At 41.9% G+C, this 27,553-nt stretch overlaps 1 protein-coding gene across 5 annotated transcripts in view; it reads right to left on the bottom strand.

Annotated features, from left to right (window-relative positions):
- LOC108695700 (shootin-1) overlaps nucleotides 1-27,198 on the bottom strand; it is a 66,727-nt gene extending 39,529 nt beyond the window's left edge. For 4 of the 5 annotated variants that reach the window (XR_005962687.1, XM_041570147.1, XM_041570146.1 and 1 more), the window contains exons 1-4: nucleotides 27,043-27,198; nucleotides 16,858-16,910; nucleotides 15,224-15,284; nucleotides 479-573 (exon numbers count right to left, since the gene is read on the bottom strand). Coding sequence is in view for 4 of the 5 variants with exons in the window: in XM_041570147.1 (XP_041426081.1) it covers nucleotides 479-573; nucleotides 15,224-15,284; nucleotides 16,858-16,910; nucleotides 27,043-27,100 (267 nt within the window). In the remaining variant the exon portion in view is untranslated. Of the gene's footprint in view, nucleotides 1-478; nucleotides 574-15,223; nucleotides 15,285-16,857; nucleotides 16,911-21,292; nucleotides 21,415-27,042 lie in introns of those variants that run through there. The other variant, XM_041570149.1, reaches the window with a different exon arrangement.
- Nucleotides 27,199-27,553: the final 355 nt, after the last annotated feature.

Below are 27,553 nucleotides of genomic sequence, written 5' to 3'. Positions count from 1 at the left end.
GAGAGGGATATTCTGAGACAATTTGCTATTGGTTTTCATTTTTTATTATTTGTGGTTTTTGACTTATTCAGCTTTTTATTCAGCAGCTCTCCGGTTTGTAATTCCAGCCATCTGGTTGCTAGGGTCCAAAACCCCTTAGCAACCATGCACTGATTTGAATAAGAGACTGGAATATGAATAGTAGAGGCCTGAATAGAAAGATGAGTATTAAAAAGTAGCAATAACAATAAATGTGTAGCATTACAGAGCATTTGTTTTTAGATGGGGTCAGTGACCCTCATTTGAAAGCTGGAAAAAATCAGGAGAAAAAGGCAAATAATTCAGAAAATAAAAAAAAAGGAAAAATGAAGGCCAGTTGATAAGTTGTGTAGAATTAGCTATTCTATAACAAACTAAAAGTTAATTTAAAGGTAAACCGCCCCTGTAAGTGCTTCTTAGTGACTCGGGGTGCCAGGATATTAGGGTGCCATAGGGTTACCTTTGATGCCAGCGCCTCTGCACTCTCCCGGCACGACTTCTCCACCTCCAGGTTGTTCTGGATGAAACCGACTTCTTCAATAACCATGTGGGAAACTAATGGAGAAACAGAAGATTAATCAGACGGGCGATAAAGGAGTTTTGTGCTCTTTTTTGCTTCCTTTAGTTTGAACACTTGCCCCCCACCCCAAATATATTCCCCCAGGAAATAAAGAAATATACAAGGGGCCCCCAAATATATCCCCCCAGGAAATAAAGAAATATACAAGGGTCCCCCCCAAATATATTCCCCCAGGAAATAAAGAAATATACAAGGGTCCCCCCCAAATATATCCCCCCCAGGAAATAAAGAAATATACAAGGGTCCCCCCCAAATATATTCCCCCAGGAAATAAAGAAATATACAAGGGTCCCCCCAAATATATTCCCCCAGGAAATAAAGAAATACATAAGGGTCCCCCAAAATTTATTCTACCAGGAAATAAAGAAATATACAAGGGTCCCCCCCAAATTTATTCCCCTAGGAAATAAAGAAATATACAAGGGTCCCCGAAAATTAATTCTACCAGGAAATAAAGAAATAAAGGGTTCCCCCAAATATATTCCCCCAGGAAATAAAGAAATATACAAGGGTTCCCCCCAAATTTATTCCACCAGGAAATATACAAGGGTTCCCCCAAATATATTCCCCAGGAAAAAGAAATATACAAGGGTCCCCGGAAATTTATTCTCCCAGGAAATATACAAGGTCCCCCCCCAAATATATTCCCCCAGGAAATAAAGAAACATACAAGGGTTCCCCCAAATATATTCCCCCAGGAAATAAAGAAATATACAAGGGTTCCCCCAAATATATTCCCCCAGGAAATAAAGACATATAATGGTTCCCCCAAATATATTCCCCTAGGAAATAAAGAAATATACAAGGGTTCCCCCAAATATATTCCCCCAGGAAATAAAGACATATAATGGTTCCCCCAAATATATTCCCCTAGGAAATAAAGAAATATACAAGGGTCCCCCCCAAATATATTCCCCCAGGAAATAAAGAAATATACAAGGGTCCCCCCAAATATATTCCCCCAGGAAATAAAGAAATACATAAGGGTCCCCCAAAATTTATTCTACCAGGAAATAAAGAAATATACAAGGGTCCCCCCCAAATTTATTCCCCTAGGAAATAAAGAAATATACAAGGGTCCCCGAAAATTAATTCTACCAGGAAATAAAGAAATAAAGGGTTCCCCCAAATATATTCCCCCAGGAAATAAAGAAATATACAAGGGTTCCCCCCAAATTTATTCCTCCAGGAAATATACAAGGGTTCCCCCAAATATATTCCCCAGGAAAAAGAAATATACAAGGGTCCCCGGAAATTTATTCTCCCAGGAAATATACAAGGTCCCCCCCCAAATATATTCCCCCAGGAAATAAAGAAACATACAAGGGTTCCCCCAAATATATTCCCCCAGGAAATAAAGAAATATACAAGGGTTTCCCCAAATATATTCCCCCAGGAAATAAAGACATATACAATGGTTCCCCCAAATATATTCCCCTAGGAAATAAAGAAATATACAAGGGTTCCCCCAAATATATTCCCCAGGAAAAAGAAATATACAAGGGTCCCCGGAAATTTATTCTCCCAGGAAATATACAAGGTCCCCCCCCAAATATATTCCCCCAGGAAATAAAGAAATATACAAGGGTTCCCCCAAATATATTCCCCCAGGAAATAAAGAAATATACAAGGGTTCCCCCAAATATATTCCCCCAGGAAATAAAGACATATACAATGGTTCCCCCAAATATATTCCCCTAGGAAATAAAGAAATATACAAGGGTTCCCCCAAATATATTCCCCCAGGAAATAAAGGAATATGCAAGGGTCCCCCCACCCACTTTTTTTCTGGAATTGGTAGATTTTTTTTTGGAATTTCGGGCTACAACCAGTGCAAACCATGATAACTTCAAATTGACATAGGTGCCTCTCTCATTGACTTATACATGACCGCGACAGATATGAGATGCCAGATTTTCGGATTCTGAAAGTTAATTTAGTTCAACAACCCCTTTTAAAGGAGAAGGAAAGCTACAGAGGCAGTTTATTGCCAATAGATTAGCCTCAATAGTGCAAGCTAGAATGCTATATTTATTCTGCGGAATGATTTACCATACCCGAGTAACAGCTCTAGAAGCTCTCTGTTTGTTTATAATAGCAGCTGCCATATTAGCTTGGAGTCGCTCCCTGCTCACTCGTAGCTCTGGGCTCAGATTACAGCAGTGAGGGGAGGAGGGAGAGAGGAGCAAACTGAGCATGCTCAAGCTCTAGCCCTGGAGGTTTAAGCTGAAAACAGTTAGTCTGATACAGAAGCCCATGAGTACACAATAGAAGGAAAGAAATGTGCTGTTTCTTTTGACAGAGGACTCAGAGCAGCATTACTTTGAGGGGTTACTGGTGTATTTATATAGACCTTTCTGATAAAGCTTACTTACGTTTAGCCTTTCCTTCTCCTTTAAAGGGATCCTGTCATCTGAAAACATGTTTTTTTTCAAAATGAATCAGTTAATAGTGCCGCTCCAGCAGAATTCTGCACTGAAATCCATTTCTCAAAAGAGCAAACAGGTTTTTTTTATATTCAATTTTGAAATCTGACATGGGGCTAGACATATTGTCAGTTTCCCAGCTGCCCCCAGTCATGTGACTTGAGCCTGCACTTTAGGAGAGAAATGCTTTCTGGCAGGCTGCTGTTTTTCCTTCTCAATGTAACTGAATGTGTCTCAGTGGGACATGGGTTTTTACTATTGAGTGTTGTTCTTAGATCTACCAGGCAGCTGTTATCTTGTGTTAGGGAGCTGCTATCTGGTTACCTTCCCATTGTTCTGCTGGGGGGGGGGAAAGGGAGGGGGTGATATCACTCCAACTTGCAGTACAGCAGTAAAGAGTGATTGAAGTTTATCAGAGCACAAGTCACATGACTGGGGGCAGCTGGGAAATTGACAAAATGTCTAGCCTCATGTCAGATTTCAAGATTGAATATAAAAAAATATGTTTGCTCTTTTGGAGCAGCACTATTAACTGATTCATTTTGAAAAAAACTATTTTTTTCCATGACAGAATCCCTTTAATGAAATGGACTCAGCTGAGCAGGGCCAAACATAAGAAATTAACTAATGTATAAATTTAGAAGCCTTATAAAGAGTTGATGATCCACTTCCCAGAGCTGCTTCAGAAAAACATAAGGAATTTAAAAAATGATTCTTTAAAGGGATACAGTCATGGGAAAACCTGTTTTTTCCAAAACACATCAGTTAATAGTGCTGCTCCAGCAGAATTCTGCCAAACAGAAAATATGATGTGATTGGCCGAAACATGGCTGAATGAGTCACATGACTGGGCAGTAAATATCAGTGGCTATACTTTGTTTCGGAGGGACAGAGGCAATAGAAAAGGAGGAGGGGTATGTCTGTTTTTTAGGCAGGATTTACATCTAATATAAAGGAGGAGGTTATGTTAGAAAATGAGGGGGCAGAAGTCTTATGGGGGGAGTTCTTCACCAATTGTAAAGAATCCAGCAAATTAATTGTAGGAGTCGCTATAGACCCCCTAATGTAAGTGAGGAGGAAGAGACAAAGCTCCTAATGCAAATAGAAAAGGCTGCTAGTTTAGGTAAAGTAATGATAATGGGGGATTTTAATTACCCAGATATTGACTGGAGCAACGGTACTGCCAGATCAGTTAATGGGAACAAGTTTATAAACTTATTGCAAGACAATTTTTTAGCACAGGTTGTTGAGGAGCCAACCAGAAAAAATTCTATTCTTGATTTAGTGATCTCAAATGACCCAGAACTTATAGCAAATGTGCAAGTCATTGAACCCCTGGGTAATAGTGACCATAATGTTATATCATTTAATGTCTGGTGCAAAAAACAAAAATATACTGGGGCAACAAAAACCATGAATTTTGCAAAAGCTAATTTTAGTGCCTTGAGGGCTGCCCTACAGAGTATTGATTGGGGCATTAGGTTTTCAGCTAAAAACACAGAACAGAAATGGTTGTCCTTTAAAATGATATTAAATCATTACTGTTCTCAATTTATTCCCTTAAGGACTAAACGTAGAAGCTCTAAGAATCATCCTGTGTGGCTTAATACAGAGGTAAAGAAGTTAATGGGAAAGAAGAGAAAGGCATTTAATAACTACAAATCTGTAGGGACAGAAGATGCATTTAATGAATATAAACACTGTAATAAATGTTGTAAATCAGCAATCCGGAAGGCTAAGAAAAGAAACGAGGTGTTAATTGCGGTGGAGGTGAAAACTAACCCTAAAAAGTTTTTTAAATATATTAATAGTAAAAAGATGCAGGTTGATAGTGTTGCTCCATTAAATAATGGTACCAGTATGGTTGTAACAGATACAGAAAAGGCAAATGTACTAAATCAGTTCTTTTCTTCAGTGTATACAATAGAGGAGTGTGAGTTCCCAGGCTCACTTAATAACTGCACTAATGGCTCAGCTCAATCTAGTCAGTGGCTGACTCAGGATATGATCCATAAAGCTTTAATACAAATGAATGTAAACAAGGCTCCAGGGCATGATGGCATACACCCCCGGGTTCTAAGAGAGCTTAGTTCAGTTTTAGACCAGCCCTTATTTCTGATTTTCTCAGATTCACTGTCATCTGGTATGGTGCCTATGGATTGGAGAAAAGCTGATGTTATTCCAATATTTAAAAAGGGATTACGATCTCAGCCTGGCAATTATAGGCCAGTAAGTCTGACATCTGTGGTGGGCAAATTATTTGAAGGCTTGTTAAGGGATCACATTCAAAATGTTGTCCTAGTGAATGACATTATAAGCAACAATCAGCATGGCTTTATGAAGGATAGGTCATGTCAGACGAATTTGATTGCATTTTATGATGTGGTAAGTAAGATGCTGGACAGTGGGGGGGCAGTAGATGTGATCTATTTGGATTTTGCCAAAGCGTTTGATACTGTGCCCCACAAACGACTGCTTTCTAAACTAAGGTCTGTTGGGCTTAATGAAGTCGTTTGCACATGGATAGGAAACTGGCTACAGGATCAGGTACAGAGGGTGGTTGTTAATGGGACATTCTCTACTTGGAGTAAGGTTCTTAGTGGGGTCCCCCAGGGCTCAGTATTGGGTCCACTTTTATTTAACTTGTTCATTAATGACTTAGGGGAGGGTGTTGTAAGTAATATATCAGTGTTTGCAGATGAGACAAAACTATCAGCCCAATTAATTCCATCCAGGATGTGGCACTTGCAACAGGATCTTGACTAACTGGCAATCTGGGCAGCTAAGTGGCAAATGAGATTCAATGTTGATAAATGTAAAGTCCTGCACCTGGGATGTAACAATATCCACTTATACCCTTAATGGGACTGCACTAGGCAAATCCATAATGGAGACGGAGCTTGGAGTCCTTGTAGATAATAAACTTGTCTGTAGCAAGCAATGCCAGTCAGCAGCATCAAGGGCAAATAAGGGCTTGACTTGTATTAAATGGGGCAGAGAGTCACGGGAGGAGGGGGTCCCACTGTATAGAGCACTGGTAAGGCCCCATCTAGAATATGCCCTACAGTTTTGGTCTCCATCACTCAAACAGGACATTATTGTATTAGAGAGGGGACAGAGAAGGGCAACTAAGCTGGTAAAGGGGAAATCTTAGCTATGAGGAAAGACTGGCCAAATTGGGGATGTTCACGCTGGAGAAGAGGCGCTTAAGGGGAGATATGATAACTATGTATAAATATATAAGGGGATCATATAATAATCTCTCTAATGATTTATTTACCAGTAGGTCTTTCCAGCTGACACAAGGTCACCCATTCCGATTAGAAGAAAAGAGGTTCCAGCTAAATATTGGGAAGGGGTTTGTTACAGTGAGAGCTGTGAAGATGTGGAATTGTCTCCCTGAATCAGTGGTACAGGCTGATACATTAGATAGGTACAAGGAAGGGTCGGATGCTTTATTCACCAGTAGCTCCTCCCAGCAGACAGGAGGGAGCCAATGAGATTAGAGGAGGGAAAGGGGTGTTACAGGGAGAGCTGGGAAGTGAATCAGGGGTACAGGCTGATACATTAGATAGGTACAAGGAAGGGTCGGATGCTTTATTCACCAGTAGCTCCTCCCAGCAGACAGGAGGGAGCCAATGAGATTAGAGGAGGGAAAGGGGTGTTACAGGGAGAGCTGGGAAGTGAATCAGGGGTACAGGCTGATACATTAGATAGGTATAAGGAAGGGTCAGATGCTTTATTCACCAGTAGCTCCTCCCAGCAGACAGGAGGGAGCCAATGAGATTAGAGGAGGGAAAGGGGTGTTACAGGGAGAGCTGGGAAGTGAATCAGGGGTACAGGCTGATACATTAGATAGCTTTAAGAAGGGGTTGGATGGTGTTTAGCAAGTGAGGGAATACAGGGATATGGGAGATAGCTCATAGTACAAGTTGATCCAGGGACTGGTCCCATTGCCATTTTGGAATCAGGAAGGAATTTTTCCCCTCTGAGGCAAATTGGAGAGGCTTCAAATGGGGTTTTTGCCTTCCTCTGGATCAACTGGCAGATAGGTAGTTAATAAACAAAAAAAAAAAAAAGGTTGAACTCGATGGACATGTGTCTTTTTTCAACCTTACTTACTATGTTACTATGTTACTATGTTACTATGTAAACATATAAAGCCAATGGGTGTCCATTTACTTGTCGCCGGCTTCGGAATTGACGTTGGTGTCGGAATTGTCAACGGCGTCAAAAAAACTTTGACGCCAGCGAATTTTCGGCTGAGTATTTTCGCTGCAATTTCACTAATTTATTCGCCGGCGGCGAAACGCAGAAATTTGCCACAAATTCGCCATCACTAGAACTGAGTCCTGCTACATCGTTTCAAGAGTCGGAGCCAGGGAAAAGGACAGACACTGAATTGAATGACATTTACACATAACCAGTAACCAATTCATTAGCATATAAATATATACAGGTATGGGACATGTTATCCAGAATGCTCGGGACCTGGGGTTTTCCGGATAACGGATCTTTTCATAATTAGGATCTGCACACCTTAAGTCTACTAGAAAATCATGTAAACATTAAATAAACCCAATAGGCTGGTTTTGCTTCCAATAAGGATTAATTATATCTTAGTTGGGATCAAGTACAAGCGACTGTTTTATTATTACACAGAAAATCTGGATTATATGAAAAATAAAATGGAGTCTATGGGAGACAGCCATTCCGTAATTCGGAGCTTTCTGGATATCAGGTTTCCAGATAAAGGATCCTATACCTGTATATGATAAATATCGTATTGGGCTGGAGAGTAAACGCATCACTGGGACAATTAATGAGAATTCATTTCAAGGTGAAGGGTCCCCATATCCTGATAGACGGGTGAGACAAGAACACAAGAGACACTTGATACTTTGCTTTTCGTTCCCATGACTTTTAAAGGCGACAATATTAAAATATAAAATATTCATGGCTGGTGTGACACCGAGACGACTGACCGAGGCCCGGACTTGTCTATAGAAATAAAACACAATCATGTCGTTTGTAGACTTTTCCCAGGAAACCCCCAGATCACTCCTTGTAATTGGGGGGCGTCATATACTGGAAAAAGTCATTATTGGCCCTTTTCCAATGATGATAATAAATCGCAAAGTACACTGAGGGGCAGATGAAATAAATAGAAATACAGGTCTGGAACCCTAAAGAACCACAGACAACTACCTACCTACTCACAACTCCCTGACACCCCCTTACACCATTCCCACGTATAACTGGACCTGATACCCCCACCCCCAAACATCATAATTATCATAATTAATCATAATCAGGGAACTCTGAGTATCACTTCTGTATTATAAGGGATAATGTACCCCCTACTGTAAATGATAAGGATATTAGAAGTCACTGAGGGGTTGTTCTGTGACCATATAAAGACACAAGGCTGCAGGCTGAGTTATACAGGGAACTCTGAGTATCACTCATGTATTATAAGGGATAATGTACCCCCTACTGTAAATGATAAGGATATTAGAAGTCACTGAGGGGTTGTTCTGTGACCATATAAAGGCACAAGGCTGCAGGCTGAGTTATACAGGGAACTCTGAGTATCACTCATGTATTATAAGGGATAATGTACCCCCTACTGTAAATGATAAGGATATTAGAAGTCACTGAGGGGTTGTTCTGTGACCATATAAAGACACAAGGCTGCAGGCTGAGTTATACAGGGAACTCTGAGTATCACTCATGTATTATAAGGGATAATGTACCCCCTACTGTAAATGATAAGGATATTAGAAGTCACTGAGGGGTTGTTCTGTGACCATATAAAGGCACAAGGCTGCAGGCTGAGTTATACAGGGAACTCTGAGTATCACTCATGTATTATAAGGGATAATGTACCCCCTACTGTAAATGATAAGGATATTAGAAGTCACTGAGGGGTTGTTCTGTGACCATATAAAGACACAAGGCTGCAGGCTGAGTTATACAGGGAACTCTGAGTATCACTCATGTATTATAAGGGATAATGTACCCCCTACTGTAAATGATAAGGATATTAGAAGTCACTGAGGGGTTGTTCTGTGACCATATAAAGACACAAGGCTGCAGGCTGAGTTATACAGGGAACTCTGAGTATCACTCATGTATTATAAGGGATAATGTTCCCCCTACTGTAAATGATAAGGATATTAGAAGTCACTGAGGGGTTGTTCTGTGACCATATAAAGGCACAAGGCTGCAGGCTGAGTTATACAGGGAACTCTGAGTATCACTCATGTATTATAAGGGATAATGTACCCCCTACTGTAAATGATAAGGATATTAGAAGTCACTGAGGGGTTGTTCTGTGACCATATAAAGGCACAAGGCTGCAGGCTGAGTTATACAGGGAACTCTGAGTATCACTCATGTATTATAAGGGATAATGTACCCCCTGCTGTAAATGATAAGGATATTAGAAGTCACTGAGGGGTTGTTCTGTGACTATATAAAGGCACAAGGCTGCAGGCTGAGTTATACAGGGAACTCTGAGTATCACTCATGTATTATAAGGGATAATGTACCCCCTACTGTAAATGATAAGGATATTAGAAGTCACTGAGGGGTTGTTCTGTGACCATATAAAGGCACAAGGCTGCAGGCTGAGTTATACAGATTGACTCCCAGACATAAGATGGTCTTATAAGAAGGAGGTTAATAAAGACAGAATGAGGGATCAGTCTGCTAAATTGTGCTTAATAACTTGCAATAAAATCCAATCCTGCATAAAGGGGTAAACATGAAAAAACAAACATATTATTGCACCTCTATAAATATCTTGATGTTTCACAGCGATAATATGGGATTCGGCTTCAGCCAAGAAAACATAAGTGAACTTGAATGTGTTTAGGGCAATTCAAATAAAAAAGGGGTTTGAAGACTTGAGCTCTGATCAAAGCTTTGCCTATCTGGGTTTGCTTTTACCCGAATAAAGAGACGTGATTGCTGCGTATAAATACACCGAGGTCAGCGCCAGGATTTTGCTTTATTCCCACAGCTATGGCATTTCAACATCAGAAAAAAAGATGTCTTTTAACCCTTTAAGTACCTGGGAACTTTGATCTTGATACACAGTGTGCTGAAAGTGGAGTCACAGATTTAAGTGAAAGATGAAAACATAACATCTATGGTATTTGCCCACTGGCCCTTTTTTCTTCCTTACCTGCTCTCTTTACTTGTCCTTTAAACCTGTTATTTCACAAAAGGTAGAAATCACTTTTACATTATTCATTCTCATTTCAGTAGAATGTAATGGGGCGAGGGAAACCCTGAAGAGCAGCATATTGTGTTCCTTAATAAGTGGTATCCCCATTGTAAGCAGCAGTCCTGTCCTGCTTTATGGCAGCTGAGATTCTAGCTATCTGTATAACAGAACATTCTGTCCCAGTGGCTGCACAGATCCTATCTGATCCCCATTGTAAGCAGCAGTCCTGTCCTGCTTTATGGCAGCTGAGATTCTAGCTATCTGTATAACAGAACATTCTGTCCCAGTGGCTGCACAGATCCTATCTGATCCCCATTGTAAGCAGCAGTCCTGTCCTGCTTTATGGCAGCTGAGATTCTAGCTATCTGTATAACAGAACATTCTGTCCCAGTGGCTGCACAGATCCTATCTGATCCCCATTGTAAGCAGCAGTCCTGTCCTGCTTTATGGCAGCTGAGATTCTAGCTATCTGTATAACAGAACATTCTGTCCCAGTGGCTGCACAGATCATATCTGATCCCCATTGTAAGCAGCAGTCCTGCCCTGCTTTATGGCAGCTGAGATTCTAGCTATCCGTATAACAGAACATTCTGTCCCAGTGGCTGCACAGATCCTATCTGATCCCCATTGTAAGCAGCAGTCCTGTCCTGCTTTATGGCAGCTGAGATTCTAGCTATCTGTATAACAGAACATTCTGTCCCAGTGGCTGCACAGATCCTATCTGATCCCATTGTAAGCAGCAGTCCTGTCCTGCTTTATGGCAGCTGAGATTCTAGCTATCTGTATAACAGAACATTCTGTCCCAGTGGCTGCACAGATCATATCTGATCCCCATTGTAAGCAGCAGTCCTGTCCTGCTTTATGGCAGCTGAGATTCTAGCTATCTGTATAACAGAACATTCTGTCCCAGTGGCTGCACAGATCATATCTGATCCCCATTGTAAGCAGCAGTCCTGTCCTGCTTTATGGCAGCTGAGATTCTAGCTATCTGTATAACAGAACATTCTGTCCCAGTGGCTGCACAGATCCTATCTGATCCCGATTGTAAGCAGCAGTCCTGTCTTGCTTTATGGCAGCTGAGATTCTAGCTATCTGTATAACAGAACATTCTGTCCCAGTGGCTGCACAGATCCTATCTGATCCCGATTGTAAGCAGCAGTCCTGTCTTGCTTTATGGCAGCTGAGATTCTAGCTATCTGTATAACAGAACATTCTGTCCCAGTGGCTGCACAGATCCTATCTGATCCCGATTGTAAGCAGCAGTCCTGTCCTGCTTTATGGCAGCTGAGATTCTAGCTATCTGTATAACAGAACATTCTGTCCCAGTGGCTGCACAGATCCTATCTGATCCCCATTGTAAGCAGCAGTCCTGTCCTGCTTTATGGCAGCTGAGATTGTAGATATCTGCAGGGATCAACTTCCTTATCTGCCTGTCGATTTAAATGTATTGCAATGTTTGTTCCCCTGTTTCTCTGATGTCTGTATATACATGTACAGCACAATATATATATATATATATATATATATATATATATATATATATATATATATATATATATATATATATATATATTTATGCATAAATACGCTTATTCTTGTATTTATCAGAGGAAAACTCTGCTCTACGAAACTTTTTTCCAGATAAAACCGCCCGTAACCTTGACATTTTTTTCCCCGCAATCGACGACTATTTTGCAACAAACGCAGTCCGACCAAAACCACTTAAGTAATTAGCAGTTTTGCCTCCCGGGAGAGAAACATGAATCAACACTGTCATTATGACAAGAGCCCCATTCTCAGGGCCACTAATTACAACTCGATGAGCGCGGACCCTCGCATTTTCCAACGTTTTCACCGCCGCATCCCATCGCATTCTCAGGGCCGCAAGGAACTCCCACCCCGGTGGAATTGAAGGCACCCTGCAATCTTACCCCCACCCCCCAGCCTCGATAAATGACACGTTAAGCGTAATTACTAGTGGCCATTGTAAATAAACAGAATTGGAAGCGCAAATTGTCGCACAAGACACACAATGTGACACTTGGCAAGTGGCAGTCGTAATTGAGAGTTTCTCCGACTCGTCGGGATCATTTCCACGGCATTTTTCGGAGGCCGGTGATTATAACGAGAGTGACGGCACAATGGTGTCAGCGCAGTGAATTAGATTGTGTGTGTGTGTGCGAGAGCTACACATGCCGAGTCTTATCATTACAACAAAATGCCCATGTTGTTATCAACCTCGCCGGCGCCAATTGAAAAGAAATGATTGTTTTTTTTTTTGTGAAGCCCCCTCCTTCCTATCTCTTCCACTGAATAGAGTCAATTTTCAGCAAAAATCCAGCAATAGGCCCTAAAATGCAGCTGCTTCACTCAACCCCCCCTCCCCCCGCCCGGCCCCCCATTAAATTAGAATCAGACACAATATGTTCTTACACTGGAGAATAAAAGCTGAGCCGGGGGGCAAGTTTATTCACATACACAAAGCCGTGGGCTCCTCTTTATCAATATAATTGCCTTTCACATTGTGCCGCTCATAATGGGGCTTAATATTTCCTTAAATTCCCAATATATCCCAGGAATTCTGGCACAGGCGAGTCCTTCAAACACACGGAACACAAAGGGGGATCCAGGTATAGTCACTTGTGTTATTCACATGTAGCACCCCCAGCAAGTCTATAGCGAGGATACAAGGAGAGTCCATTGTGAGCGCAGGGGGGAACAGGTGGAAATGACAACATGATTCCCATCGCTCTCGAGAGAGAGAAACAAGAGATATTTTTATTAACTGGGAGTGGGTCTATGGCCGGGGGGATAGGGGTATAGATGGAATGAGGGGAGGCGCGGGGGGGTTACAATGCTGTAGCCTGAGTTTCCCATTACACACTTCACACTGATACAACTCAATAGATGCGCCCATTCCCATGCCAAATAATTGTAAGGGAAAATAAATGCACAGCAGCCATGCGGATTCCCTCGTTCCTTTACGGCTGCCTCCCCCCTATCCCTGATTTTAGCAATTCTTGCTTTGTGCCCTTGTGAACAAAGCCGGTTCATTAGACAGAGCAAACGTGCAGCCGAAATTGCCTGGGCCATGCATGCAGCGCCGCATTAACTGCCCAATGCACCCGCAAACTGCACTGGGACAAAAATCTTATCCAGCTAAAATGAGACGCATGAAACGGAATGTGTAACATGTAATGTATAAGATAGGAATGTCCTGCTTGTACGTTACTGAGTTTATTCCATGAATTGGCTGCTATATATTATATTATATATATTTATATACACACCTTGTACTTGATCCTAACTTATAATACATGAGTGATACTCAGAGTTCCCTGTATAACTCAGCCTGCAGCCTTGTGCCTTTATATGGTCACAGAACAACCCCTCAGTGACTTCTAATATCCTTATCATTTACAGTAGGGGGTACATTATCCCTTATAATACATGAGTGATACTCAGAGTTCCCTGTATAACTCAGCCTGCAACCTTGTGCCTTTATATGGTCACAGAACAACCTCTCAGTGACTTCGAATATCCTTATCATTTACAGTAGGGGGTACATTATCCCTTATAATACATGAGTGATACTCAGAGTTCCCTGTATAACTCAGCCTGCAGCCTTGTGCCTTTATATGGTCACAGAACAACCTCTCAGTGACTTCTAATATCCTTATCATTTACAGTAGGGGGTACATTATCCCTTATAATACATGAGTGATACTCAGAGTTCCCTGTATAACTCAGCCTGCAGCCTTGTGTCTTTATATGGTCACAGAACAACCCCTCAGTGACTTCTAATATCCTTATCATTTACAGTAGGGGGTACATTATCCCTTATAATACACGAGTGATACTCAGAGTTCCCTGTATAACTCAGCCTGCAGCCTTGTGCCTTTATATGGTCACAGAACCCCTTTCTGGAAATAAATGCTCTGTAAGGCTACAAATGTATTGTTATTGCTACTTTTTATTACTTATCTCTTTATTCAGGCCTCTCCTATTCATATTCCAGTCTCTTATCAAATCAATGCATGGTTGCTAGTATAATTGCACCATAGCAACCAGATTGCTGAAATTACAAACTGAATAAAAAGCTAAATCTAAATAAAAGCTAAATAAGTCAAAAACCACAAATAATAAAACATGAAAACCCAATTACAAATTGTCTCAGAATATCCCTCTCTACATCATACTGATAGTTTAATTAAAGGTGAACAACCCCTTTAAGAGCTGAGCTCCCATATATAAGTGCTGGGCAAATAGTAATTCCGGGAAGCGATTACGAAAGAGTCACTTTATTATGCAAAGGAGCCTTTGGATTTAAATGTTATTTAATTGGAAAGAATAAAAGGATCAGTTGTGAGGCATCGTCATGGGCAACACATCCCCGGCATTCTATTGTCTGCAGACATAGAAGTCTTTTATATATATTTATATTTATGTAAAGCCATTGCAGTGACACTTTTATTAACCCTGTCACTAATTGAGACACGGGGGCAATTAGGTGACATGTGAATAGAAATGTAAATAGCATGTGACATCATGTGCCTTCTTATATATTTATATTTATTCCCTATTAATAACATTGGGATCACTGACCTTCCTATATATTTATCTTTATTCCCTATTAATAACATTGGGATCACTGACCTTCCTATATATTTATCTTTATTCCCTATTAATAACATTGGGATCATATCACTGACCTTCCTATATATTTATCTTTATTCCCTATTAATAACATTGGGATCAACCATCATTTTTAGTGAAATAGTGGCAGGGAACAACCCCATGTAGAGAAGGAGTGAGCACAGGGCAGGCAGGAGACATAACTGGATCCCAGAGTAACACCTCCTGTCTGTCTCAGCACCGCCCACTGGCAGCCCAGAAAATTAAGCCCCACCCCCCACTATGGGGGTTCCAAAAGTTAGGCACAGGGGTAAGTACATTGTCACTTACTTTTACTGAACTCCTCCAGCTTTTTGACAGCGTCATCTCTCTCTTTCCTCAGTTTGTCGTACTGTGAGGGGGGAGGAGAGGAAAAACTGAAGTTATAATTTGCCTTCTAATTGCCCCCCTCACTGACATCTGATTGGTCGCTAGAAGGAACCAGAACCCGAGTGTATTTAGGTGAAGCAGCACCTGAGCTGAATTTGCTGAATACTAAATGCCGGACACACACACACACACACACACATAAAGGTATTAGCCCTAATCTGTGTATATTTGGACCTTTCCTTGTCCTTAATATAATACAATGTGGAAGGGTCCCACCCTGTCTGTATCATATCAATCCTGGCACAGCCAATCACAGCCAATCACAGGTAATCTGGGCTACTAAACCCACAGCATCACATGACCCTCACATCTATGGGAAACCTCGTCAGCTTCACAAATGCCCAAAAATAGAAAATCTTTCAATTGTGTTTTTTGGGTTAAAAGTCTGCAAATAAAACAGTAAGATTCTTACAAGAAGGCGGCCCTAACATTTTGTCTAGATGCTGCAATAAGTGAGGGGCACCCTGTGTGTGATGCATGCTGGGAGATTCACTAATTAGGAGTGTCCAATGTCTCATCAGTAAAGGGAGCATCAGTGTCACTCTCATTTCCTATTGGACAAAGCTGAGCTGCTGAAACATAATACCCCTCCCCCCAACGGTCCCTGAGCTCATTATCATTACATTGTATACACTATATACATTACACTATATACATTATATACACTATATACATTACACTATATACATTGTATACACTATATACATTACACTATATACATTATATACACTATATACATTACAATATCAGCAATGACACCCAACTCTCCCCCCACAAATGACCCCCCAGCTTTCCATGTATCCTGGGCAACCCCTTCCTATGCTGATGGTGAGATCTCCTTTCCTCCCCTCCAATGAATCACTCATTCCCCCTCTCTTGGTAGGGTATCCCATAACCTGATGCCCTTACAGTAAAGAACCCCTTCCTATACTGATGGTGAGATCTCCTTTCCTCCCCACCAATGAATCACTCATTCCCCTCTCTTGGTAGGGAATCCCATAACCTGACTGTCCTTACAGTAAAGAACCCCTTCCTATGCTGATGGTGAGATCTCCTTTCCTCCCCTCCAATGAATCACTCATTCCCCCTCTCTTGGTAGGGTATCCCATAACCTGATGCCCTTACAGTAAAGAACCCCTTCCTATACTGATGGTGAGATCTCCTTTCCTCCCCACCAATGAATCACTCATTCCCCTCTCTTGGTAGGGAATCCCATAACCTGACTGTCCTTACAGTAAACAGTAAAGAACCCCTTCCTATGCTGATGGTGAGATCTCCTTTCCTCCCACCAATGAATCACTCATTCTCCTCTCTTGGTAGGGAATCCCATAACCTGACTGTCCTTACAGTAAAGAACCCCTTCCTATGCTGATGGTGAGATCTCCTTTCCTCCCCACCAATGAATCACTCATTCCCCCTCTCTTGGTAGGGAATCCCATAATCTGATGCCCTTACAGTAAAGAACCCCTTCCTATGCTGATGGTGAGATCTCCTATGTCCAAGCTAAATTCCCACCCCATCACATAATTATTTACCTCATCCTTTGTTTTCATATTCTCGGTTTTCAGTTCTTCGTACTTCTCAATGGCTGAAAGAACAAAAAAACATTTTTTTAGCACAGACTTCTCATAAAACTCAGATGATTCTTCCTTATTGTGCAGATCAGTAATAATCTACATGAAATGATGCTTTTATAAGATATTTACCAGCCCATCAATAAAGTGCAGACAATAAATAGCCACTGTGCCACTGACTTATACTTATATAAGGATATAATTTACAAGAAATTCATAGCTTTTGTGTATTATACACAAACGCCATGAATATGTTGTAAATTATATCCTTATAAACGGCGAGTTCTGATGTCATCAGATATAAACGGTCAGTTCTGATGTCATTTCTGTCACATGACTCACTGAAATTTGTGTATTATAATAAATAAAGTTGCAAAATATGAGGATATTAGAAGTTACCTTGGAGTTCCATGACCTGTATAAAAACACTCAGCCTGCGGCCTCGTACTTTTATATGGTCATGAAACTCCTCGGTAACTTATAATATCCTTATAATTTACAAGAGGGGGTACTTTAATCACTATATAGCTACATGTATGTGTGTGTCAGTAAAGATGTAGGTGTCAGTGACCCCCATTTGAAAGCTGGATTGAGTCAGAATAAGGTAATAATTAAAATTTATATATATATAAAAAAAATCTCTGCACAACTGATAGTTGGATGGTGGGGTGAAAAGTCATGTTGGTGAGGCCCCCACTGGGACTTGATCATTGGACAGGGGCATCTGATAGGAGGAGCCAAATTCTAGTGATGCCCAGTGATTTCATAGGTGCCCTGCGTGCAATTGTAGCACTAAGTACAGGCATGGGACCTGTTATCCAGAATGCTCCTTTCTGTAATTTGGATCTTCATACCTTAAGTCTACTATAAAATCATATAAACATTAAATAAACCCAATAGACTGGTTTTTCCTCCAATAAGGATTAATTATATCTTAGTTGGGATCAAGTACAAGCGACTGTTTTATTATTACACAGAAAAAGGAAATCATTTTTAAACATTTGGATTATTTGACTATAATGGAGCCTATGGGAGACGGCCTTTCCGTAATTCGGAGCTTTCTGGATAACGGATAACGGATCCCATACCCATTATTCCCAGCAAAACAAGTAGAACAAGACAGACTGAGCCATTTACCCCATCAGAAAAATTCATCAGAATTAATTATATGAAATGCTTTTATCCCCAGCAAGCTGCAGTGTATAATAGTGGGGTTTATAGAGCAGGGAGTGTGTATAGTGTATGAGCTGATACTTATATATAAATATATACTATGAGGGCCTTGTGTGCCCAGTAAATCATTAGACAGGAGCAAAGCATTCCAGCGGGAGTGTCAGTGTTTATTTTGGCACAAACACAAGTGAGCACGTGAGAGTATCAGTGTATCAGTGTCTCAGTGTCTCAGTGTCTCAGTGTCTCAGTGTCTCAGTGTCTCAGTGTATCAGTGTATCAGTGTATCAGTGTATCAGTGTATCAGTGTATCAGTGTATCAGTGTATGAGTGTATGAGTGTATGAGTGTATGAGTGTATCAGTGTATCAGTGTATCAGTGTATCAGTGTATCAGTGTATCAGTGTCTCATGGAGCCCAACTTTCTGCTGATTTAATGGAGTCAAACACTCTACTTTTAACAACCTCTCCCCAGCAACAGGCACCCCGATTTTATTATTATTGTATATTATTATTATTATTATTACAGTCCTTTCCACCTGGCACAGGTAATGTATTGTTCTCTCTCCCTTGTGTCCCAACCAGGATAATTAATGGACAAATACAATGGGGAGGGACCTTTGTGCATAAAGGGGCATATTTATCAAGGGTCGAATTTTGAATTGAAAAAAAAAACGTTGAAATTCGAATTCAAAAAGACCAACCCAAAGTACACAAGAAATAGCTCAAAATTCTAATTTTTTTCATTCGAAAATTTAACTCGATCTTTGATAAATCTGCCCCAAAGTGTTTTATTTCATTCTCAATTTCTCTATTGGCTCCAACCCCACAGCCAAAGCACAATAAACCCACAGCCTTCTTTGTGACCTGTCACAATAATAAGTCAACATGTTTCATAGAGTATATAATAAAGCAACACAGTGTCAGCAGAGGAGAGGGTTGCAGTTGTACTAGACACCTGCAAATGCTTATGTTGCCTATGGCTAGTGTAACTTTATCTATCTATCTATCTATACACACACACACACACATATATATATATATATATATATATATATATATATATATATATATATATATATATATATATATATATATATATATGCGCAACTGGATGCCGGCACAAGATAAACAGTAAAAAAGCATGGGTGCAGAAGCTTAAACAAATGTATAAAGGCACAAGAGTGGATCACACTCACAGGTCTTAGGAAAAAATAAAGGTGTTTATTAGGCAATAAACAACCAACGTTTCGGCCAACTCCCTTGCCTTTCTCAAAGTGCATAAACAAACCAAGAGCAACCGTTTAAAGCGCCAGTGGCAAGAAAGGAAACCAAGTTACTTCACTGCCGAAAACAAAATCATGTAAAAAACATATAAAAAAAACATATTTAATCACAATCACAGTTAAAAGAATAGACGTCTCTATTAGTACAGGGTCAGTATAGATGTAACCATTTTTCTGACAAATTAAGTAGCCAAAGAATTTTGTTCCAAAAATACTTGTAACAATGTAGTCAGAACAAAATTCCTATTTGATGTGTCCCAGTACTGATGTGAGAAAAACGTAAATTTCATTAGACATTCAATTACACATGGGATCCATCATCCGGAAACCCGTTACCATAAAGCTCCAAATTACAGAAAGGCCGTCTCTTATAGATTCCAATGTATCCAAATAATCCAGATTCTTAAAAACAATTTCCTTTTTCTTTGTATTAATAAAACAGTAGCTTGTACTTGATCCCAACTAAGATATAATTAATCCTTATTGGAAGCAGAACCAGCCTATTGGGTTTATTTCATGTTTATAGGATTTTCTAGCAGACTTAAGGTATGAAGATCCAAATTACGGAAAGATCCGTTATCTGGAAAACCCCAGGTCCCGAGCATTCTGGATAACAGGTCCCACACCTGTATTTATAACTACTACTCATTTTACATTTTTCAGGGGACCATAAAAAAATGGTGTAAAATCCAGGAAAATGTATTCTGCATAATATATAGGTGGGACCAATACACAACAATGTAAAATGAGGGGAACTTAAAATCGGGGATGTAAAATTGAGGTTTCACTGTATGTGTATATATATATATTTAATAAGACTAGGGATGCACCAAATCCACTATTTTGGATTCGGCCGAACCGCTGTATCCTTCGTGAAAGATTTGGCCGAATACCGAACCAAAATTCTAATTTGCGTATGCAAATTAGGGGTGGGAAGGGGAAAACATTTTTTCACTTCCTTGTTTTGTGACAAAAGTCACGATATTTTCCCTCCCTGCCCCTAATTTGCATATGCAAATTAGGATTCGGATTTGGTTCGGCCTGGCCGAATCCGAATCCTGCTGAAAAAGGCCGAATCCTGGATTCAGTGCATCCCTAAATAAGACCAAATGCCACTAATTTTGCCCTGGGTCCTGCCACCACCAACAGCCCCATGTATCTGAGTATCTGTATCTCATCTGTATCTCATGTATCTCATCCACAGCATGGAACGTCTCATACCCTGGGTTGTGTAGCAACTACACATCCCAAAACGTCTCCACCAAATCTGCTGAGAGTTGCAGTTCTGCCGGAGCACCAGACATCCAACTACAAGTTGCAGTTCTGCTCCAAAACTATACAGGCCATTCCATTGGCTCCTGACTGATGAGCCTTGTGTGTGTTATAGGGCCCTTAGGGTCAGGGCACACGCTCAGATTTGGGGAGATAAGTTGCCCGGCGACAAATCTCCTCTTCTTCGGGGCGACTAATCTCCCTGGACTGCCTCCCGCCGGCTAGAATCAAAATCACCAGCGGGATGGCACTTGGAGCGAATCGTTTTCTGAAGTCGCGCAACGTTTCCTTGTGAGGCATCTTTGGGCGACTTCGGAAAACGATTTGCTCCGAGTGCCATCCCGTCGGTGATTTCGATTCTAGCCGGCGGGAGGCAGTCCAGGGAGATTAGTCGCCCCGAAGAAGAGGAGATTTGTCGCCGGGCGACTAATCTCCCCGAATGTGAGTGTTTGCCTCTGTCGTTATGGGAATGAACAAGAACATCAGTAAAGTGTGAATGGGGCGTTACCATAGAAATAAAGGAGAATAAACAAGTAAATGAGATATGGGAGACAGATATATGTGTATATGGGAGGGCAAAGTCTCACAATAACACACTCTGTCGTTCAACCAGCAAAGTAATGGGGCCAATGGTTTGGGCCCTAGAAAAGGAGACCCCCCCCTACTTACAGAATAGAGAGAGACAGGTGTGCACCCCCCGATTAAATTCAATTCCCAAGTTCAGTGTAACGACCCAAACAACAGATTTATCTCAATCCCTTATTCCCTCCTCAATTCTACATCTCCTATTTACCCCCCTCCCCCCCCTCGTCTCACACACACGGAACTGCCCAAATACACACAATATAAATTACACTGAAAGCGACTGCTGCCACTAATTAACATTCCATTAATACTCAGGTGTATTTATACCTCATGGGGGAGGGGCAGCGAATACACCGGGGTGAGATTTGAGAACAGAACTTGTTTGTTCTACTGAGTAATCCTGAAAACCCAGTTTGTTTAGAGTAAGTCTTGGGGGGGAATTCTGTTTTGTGCTTTAAAGATTCTTATTTCTAAACCAATATGTTACCCCAATGTTTCTATATATCTGTAAACTTGTTATGAGCTAAGGGGGCCCAGCCTGAAGGCCAGTTAGGGGGAGATTTGGGGTGAGTGTTTATTTGTGCCCTGGGTACCCCTGGAACTATAGCAGGGTGACTGTTACCCCAATGTTTCTATATATCTGTAACCTTGTTATGAGCTAAGGGGGCCCAGTCTGAAGGTCAGTTAGGGGGAGATTTGGGGTGAGTGTTAATTTGTACCCTGGGTACCCCTGGAACTATAGCAGGGTGACTGTTACCCCAATGTTTCTATATATCTGTAACCTTGTTATGAGCTAAGGGGGCCCAGTCTGAAGGTCAGTTAGGGGGAGATTTGGGGTGAGTGTTTATTTGTGCCCTGGGTACCCCTGGAACTATAGCAGGGTGACTGTTACCCCAATGTTTCTATATATCTGTAACCTTGTTATGAGCTAAGGGGGCCCAGTCTGAAGGTCAGTTAGGGGGAGATTTTGGGTGAGTGTTTATTTGTACCCTGGGTACCCCTGGAACTATAGCAGGGTGACACCCCAATGTTTCTATATATCTGTAACCTTGTTATGAGCTAAGGGGGCCCAGTCTGAAGGTCAGTTAGGGGGAGATTTGGGGGTGAGTGTTATTTGTACCCTGGGTACCCCTGGAACTATAGCAGGGTGACACCCCAATGTTTCTATATATCTGTAACCTTGTTATGAGCTAAGGGGGCCCAGTCTGAAGGTCAGTTAGGGGGAGATTTGGGGTGAGTGTTATTTGTACCCTGGGTACCCCTGGAACTATAGCAGGGTGACTGTTTCTCTATATTTATGTATAAAAGGGTCAGTACATAAAGAAATCACAGGAATGAATCAATGGACTGCACTTTGTTACATTGTATCTAAACCACAGCAGAATTAGTCACAATCCTTTCCTGTGTGGCTCTTAAAAAGACATTACATTATTACAATGTTTACCAGCTGGAAGTCTTGTTTTAAAGAGGAAGTTCACTGATAAATTTGAATCAGGATAAGTAAATATTTTACATACATCGGATGAGCCTGTGCAAACAGCTGCAGGTATGTGGACATAGAGATATAAACCACAAAGACAAATACAACTTATTTTGATTCTGGCCCTTTAAGGTTACAGTACCAACAAAACAACCCCTCCTTGTTGGGCTATACAGGTGTCCAATCTCTCTCTATACAAAGTTCAGGGAGCTCACCTCTCCTTTATAAAGTGCAATAAAACCTGTAAGTTCTGCATGACCTTTTGACAGATATTTTGTTTACTTTCATTCCAGTCTTTAGTTCCCCTTTAGAAATGCACTGATAACAAATCCACATCTTGCACAACTAGTTACCATTACCCAGAACTACACAAACCGCACTCTATAAATACACATACGTGAATACTACATGGCTGCATAAAAGCTTCTGATTAGATTCCCACTAGATGTTGGAATGTTGTTGCTGGGAGTTGTTGCTGGGAGTTGCTTCCATTGGGGATCAGGCCAGGGTTGGTGGGTTTTAAGCCAATTGGGCTGCTAATTTAAAAACCAGGCGGATTTTGAAAGTACAAACCTTTTTTTTGTTCTTCTTGCCCTAATGTGCCAAGCCTGCGTCTCCCAATGCATGTTGGGTAATGTAGTTTTTGCTTAACAATTTGCCAAGTTTACTGTAAGACTACAATTCCCAGCATGCAATGGGACTGACTTGTGTAGATGTTGGGAGTTACTAGATTTTGGGCTCAGTACAACAGTCTCCCGCTCCTTTTAATCATTCTCACATTTTCCTATGACTTTGCTCAATTTCTGACAATTTTGGGGCACAAATCAGCTGGCAACAAACATGTCTAGAGGTTGACCTGTTGTACCAATATTTATTGAAATTGTATATGTATTGGGGCCTTATTGGGTCCGTATACCTCCTGGGCTCCCCAATCTGTCACATTTTGCTTTATGGAAAAATTTGCAAAAATTTGAAAAAGGTGTATTTTCACATATATTCATTTATTTATTAGACTTCTTTTTTCACCGCCTCTTGGCTGGTTTTGTAGCGACTTTGGCTGGTTTTGAAAAACAACCCTGGATCAGACTCGCAGTCGGGGTTCCAGTTCATCCCACAGGGGTTCAGTTGGGTTGAGGTCAGGTTTTTCCCATCTCAACAAACTCATTTTGTAGGGACCTGACATGGGGGGCATTATTGTGCTGAAACAGAGACGGGCCCCCCAAAACTGTTCCACAAAGTAGGAAGAACAGAATTGTCAGGAATGTCAATGTATCCTGTAGCCTTAAAGTGATACCAACACATTCCTATAAAAATCATAGGAACACGTCAGTATCAAGTTGAGGCTGCACCCTAATAGTTTCCCTCAGAGCCGCCCCCAGCCCCACCAACCTTTGTGCAGCTGACACTATTAACGGATCTTTTACGTCGCTTCAGTGACGCTGGGCTGGGGGCGGAGCAATCCTTCCATAGGCTGCACAAAGGTTGGCGGGGCTGGGGGCGGCTTTGAGGGGAACTATTGCGGGTGCAGCATCTACTTGATACCGACGTGTTCCTATGATTTTTATAGGAATGTGTTGGTATCAATGGAACCAGTTTGGAGCCCAAACCATTATTCCTCCCCCACCAAATGTTCTATTGATGTGTGGGCCGACCCGATACCTGCGGGTTGGGTGGGTTCAGGCCGACCTCACACACTCTCTTCCAGTGTGGGTTGAGCTCTTCTTACTGCTCTCCCTGCCCGCGACCTTCCAAATGCCGACTTCCGGGTTGAGTTTTTATAGACGCCTGCCTCTTGCCCCGCCCCTTTTGATATGTCATGGGCGGGTCTATAAGAGACCCCGGAAGTCAGGCTTGGCGGGTGGTGGGAGGGCAGGTGCGGGTTGGGAAAAGCCCAACCCGCACATCACTAAAACGTTCCCATTGGCATTATACATTCATATCTGCCCAACCCAGACGTGTACATCAGACTGACAGGGAGATGCCATTTATCCCTCCCGAGTCCTGAATTTGGGTTTGACCTCCTTTCCTTCTACTTTCTACTGGGAAGCTCTAGTGTTACCCCAAACCACAGGGGAGCAACATCCAAGGGGTTGGAGAGTAACATGTTACTCACGAGTTACTTTTTAGGGATCACTGCCCAAGAATAAGGGTAGGACTCCGAGTGATTTTTTGTCGCGATCCAACAAAACGCATGCGACAAAATTAAGGTAAGAGATAGAAGTGTCGCAGCGTTGATCCGACTGTCGTCTGCATCCGACAGTCGTGTCGCATCGACACCATGAGACACTTCTATCTCTTACCTTATTTTTGTTGCATGCGACAATTCGCATGCATTTTGTCGCAGCGCGTCAGATCACGACAAAATCGCTTGTGGAGTCCTACCCTATAAGGACTTTTTTTCGCTTTACTTTCTTTTGTGCAGAAGCTCCACCAACTCTACCACAATAAAAGTATTACTGTATCCTGCAACTGTAGCATTTGCACCCCACTCCTTAAAGCAGTGACCCCCAACCAGTAGCTCGTGAGTAACATGTTGCTCCCCAATCCCTTGGGTGTTGCTCTCAGTGGCCTCAAAGCAGGAGCTTATTTTTGAATTCCAGGCTTGGAGGCAAGTTTTGGTTGTATAAAAACCAGTTGTACTGCCAAACACAGTCTTAATGTAGGTGGACAATCCACATAGGGGGTTTACAAATAGCCAATCACAAGCACTTATTTGGAACCCCAAGGACACTTTTCATACTTGTGTTGCTCCCCAACTCCTTTTACTTCTAAATGTTGCTCATGGGTTCTAAAGGTTGGGGATCCCTGCTTTAAAGGAACAGTTCAGTATAAAAATAAAAACTGGGTAAATAGGCGGTGCAAAATAAAAATGTATCTAATATAGTTATTTGGCCAAAAATGTAATGTATAAAGGCTGGAGTGAGTGGATGTGTAACATAATAGCCAGAACACTACTTCCTGCTTTTCAGCTCTCTAAAGGTGGCCATAGACACACAGATCTTATCGTACGAATCGAGGATTCGTACGATTTTGGATCGTGTGTGGCATGTGCCGACATCTTTCGTCCGGCGGAGATCGGTCAAGTTTGATTTTGAACCGACCGATCCCGCCGGAGCCCATGACACATCGTAATCGGATTTTTCGGCCATACGAAAAACAATCAGATTACCCCCGATATAGCCATACTCGTTAATGGCATATCGGGGAAAGATCCACTCGTTTGGCGATGTTGCCAAACGAGCGGATCTTTGCATCGATGGCCACCTTAACTCTGAGTTAGTCAGTGACTATAAGGGGGGCCACATGGGACATAACTGTTCAGTGAGTTTGTAATTGATCCTCAGCATTCAGCTCAGATTCAAACGCAACAGTAATGTCCCATGTGACCTCCCCTCAAGTCTCTGATTGGTTACTGCCTGGTAACCAATCAGTGGAAAGCAAGAGAGCTGAAAAGCAGGAAGTAGTGTTCTGGCTATTATGTTACACATCCACTCACTCCAGCCTTTATACATTACATTTTGCCTAACTAACTATATTAGAAATATTTTTTATTTTGCACAGCCTATTTATTCATCAATTTTCTTTTTTCTACTGAACAATTCCTTTAAACCCTGGACATATATTGATGAATCTGTGGCCAATAGTTGAGCAGATGGACAGACGACTGTATCAGCTCATTGATCTCTCACAGCCCCCCTATTCCTGTCTCTGTCGTCTGATTGGTCCCAGTCTGATAATTGACCCCTTTGGTGGGTGAATGAGGGGGAGGATCTGTTCATCTGGTGACCTTGCCAAACGCATGGATCTTAATGTATGGCCACCATTAGCCACAGGTAGGGTTGCCATCTTTTTTGGAAAAAAATACCGGCTTTCCTTTATATTTATATATTTTTTTTTTCCCCTGTTAATAACATTGGGCTCAAGCATCAGTTTTACTGGTCAGGTGACGACCCGACTCACCGCTGCAGCCTGCAATAGATTTTGTACAGCCGTGCATTATTATTATTATTATTGTCATTATTATTATTCTAGTCATTAGTAGTGATGTGAATGGGCTGATAGTCTATAAGACACATTTTGCAGTAAAAGGAAATTGTAATGAAAATAAAAGTCAATTCTTCACACACAGGGTTGGGCAGTTATACGGGGGGGGCACAGATAGACACACGGACATGGGCAGGGGCTGCAGGGAGTTGCAGGGAGTTGAATACAGGAGGGGTGGGGCTGGTGTCGGGGGATAAAGAGACAGAGACTCGGGGACAAGGGGCGGGGGCAGAAGGAGAGACTCGGGGGCAGGAGGGGGGGTCCCATTGTTCCCCATTTCTATTCCGCAGGCGCAGCCCGGGCCCCTCACCTTGTTCCTTCAGGGTCTCGAGCAGCTCCAGCTCCGGCTCCGCTCCCCTCCCGCTCATGGTTCAGTCCAGTCCGTCTCTCGGCGCAGGGAAGGTGCCGGCCTCGGGCCCCGGAAATGGAAGAAAGGAGGGGGGATGGGGCGGGGCCGGGAATTACCTTGACTCCCTGCAGCCTCCTGTCTGTCCTGCTGCTCCTCAGTGTGAGACTCCCCTGAACTCTGCAGCCTCCTCACTGGGGCCCCAACTCAGTGTAATGGGGGACAGGGGCCCTTAGTCTCTGGGACTGACCCCCCTATATCAGTGTTTCCTCAGGGACCCGAATATAATCAGTGAATCTCCAGTCTAAATGCAGCTCTGGCCTCATTCTATCCTTGTTATTTATTTACTAAACTCTTATTTCTCTAACAACAAACAGTCATTATATCAGGGACCCCCCTATTATAGACCCCTGAATAAATCATCTCCTGATTGTGTTCCAGGGGGGGCAACCCCCCAATATAACCTGATAGTCCC

This window comes from Xenopus laevis, chromosome 7L (genome assembly GCF_017654675.1).
Source record: "Xenopus laevis strain J_2021 chromosome 7L, Xenopus_laevis_v10.1, whole genome shotgun sequence".
NCBI lineage: Eukaryota > Metazoa > Chordata > Amphibia > Anura > Pipidae > Xenopus > Xenopus laevis.
Note: the sequence above shows the minus strand (reverse complement) of the source record. Positions and strands in the feature narration are given on the sequence as shown.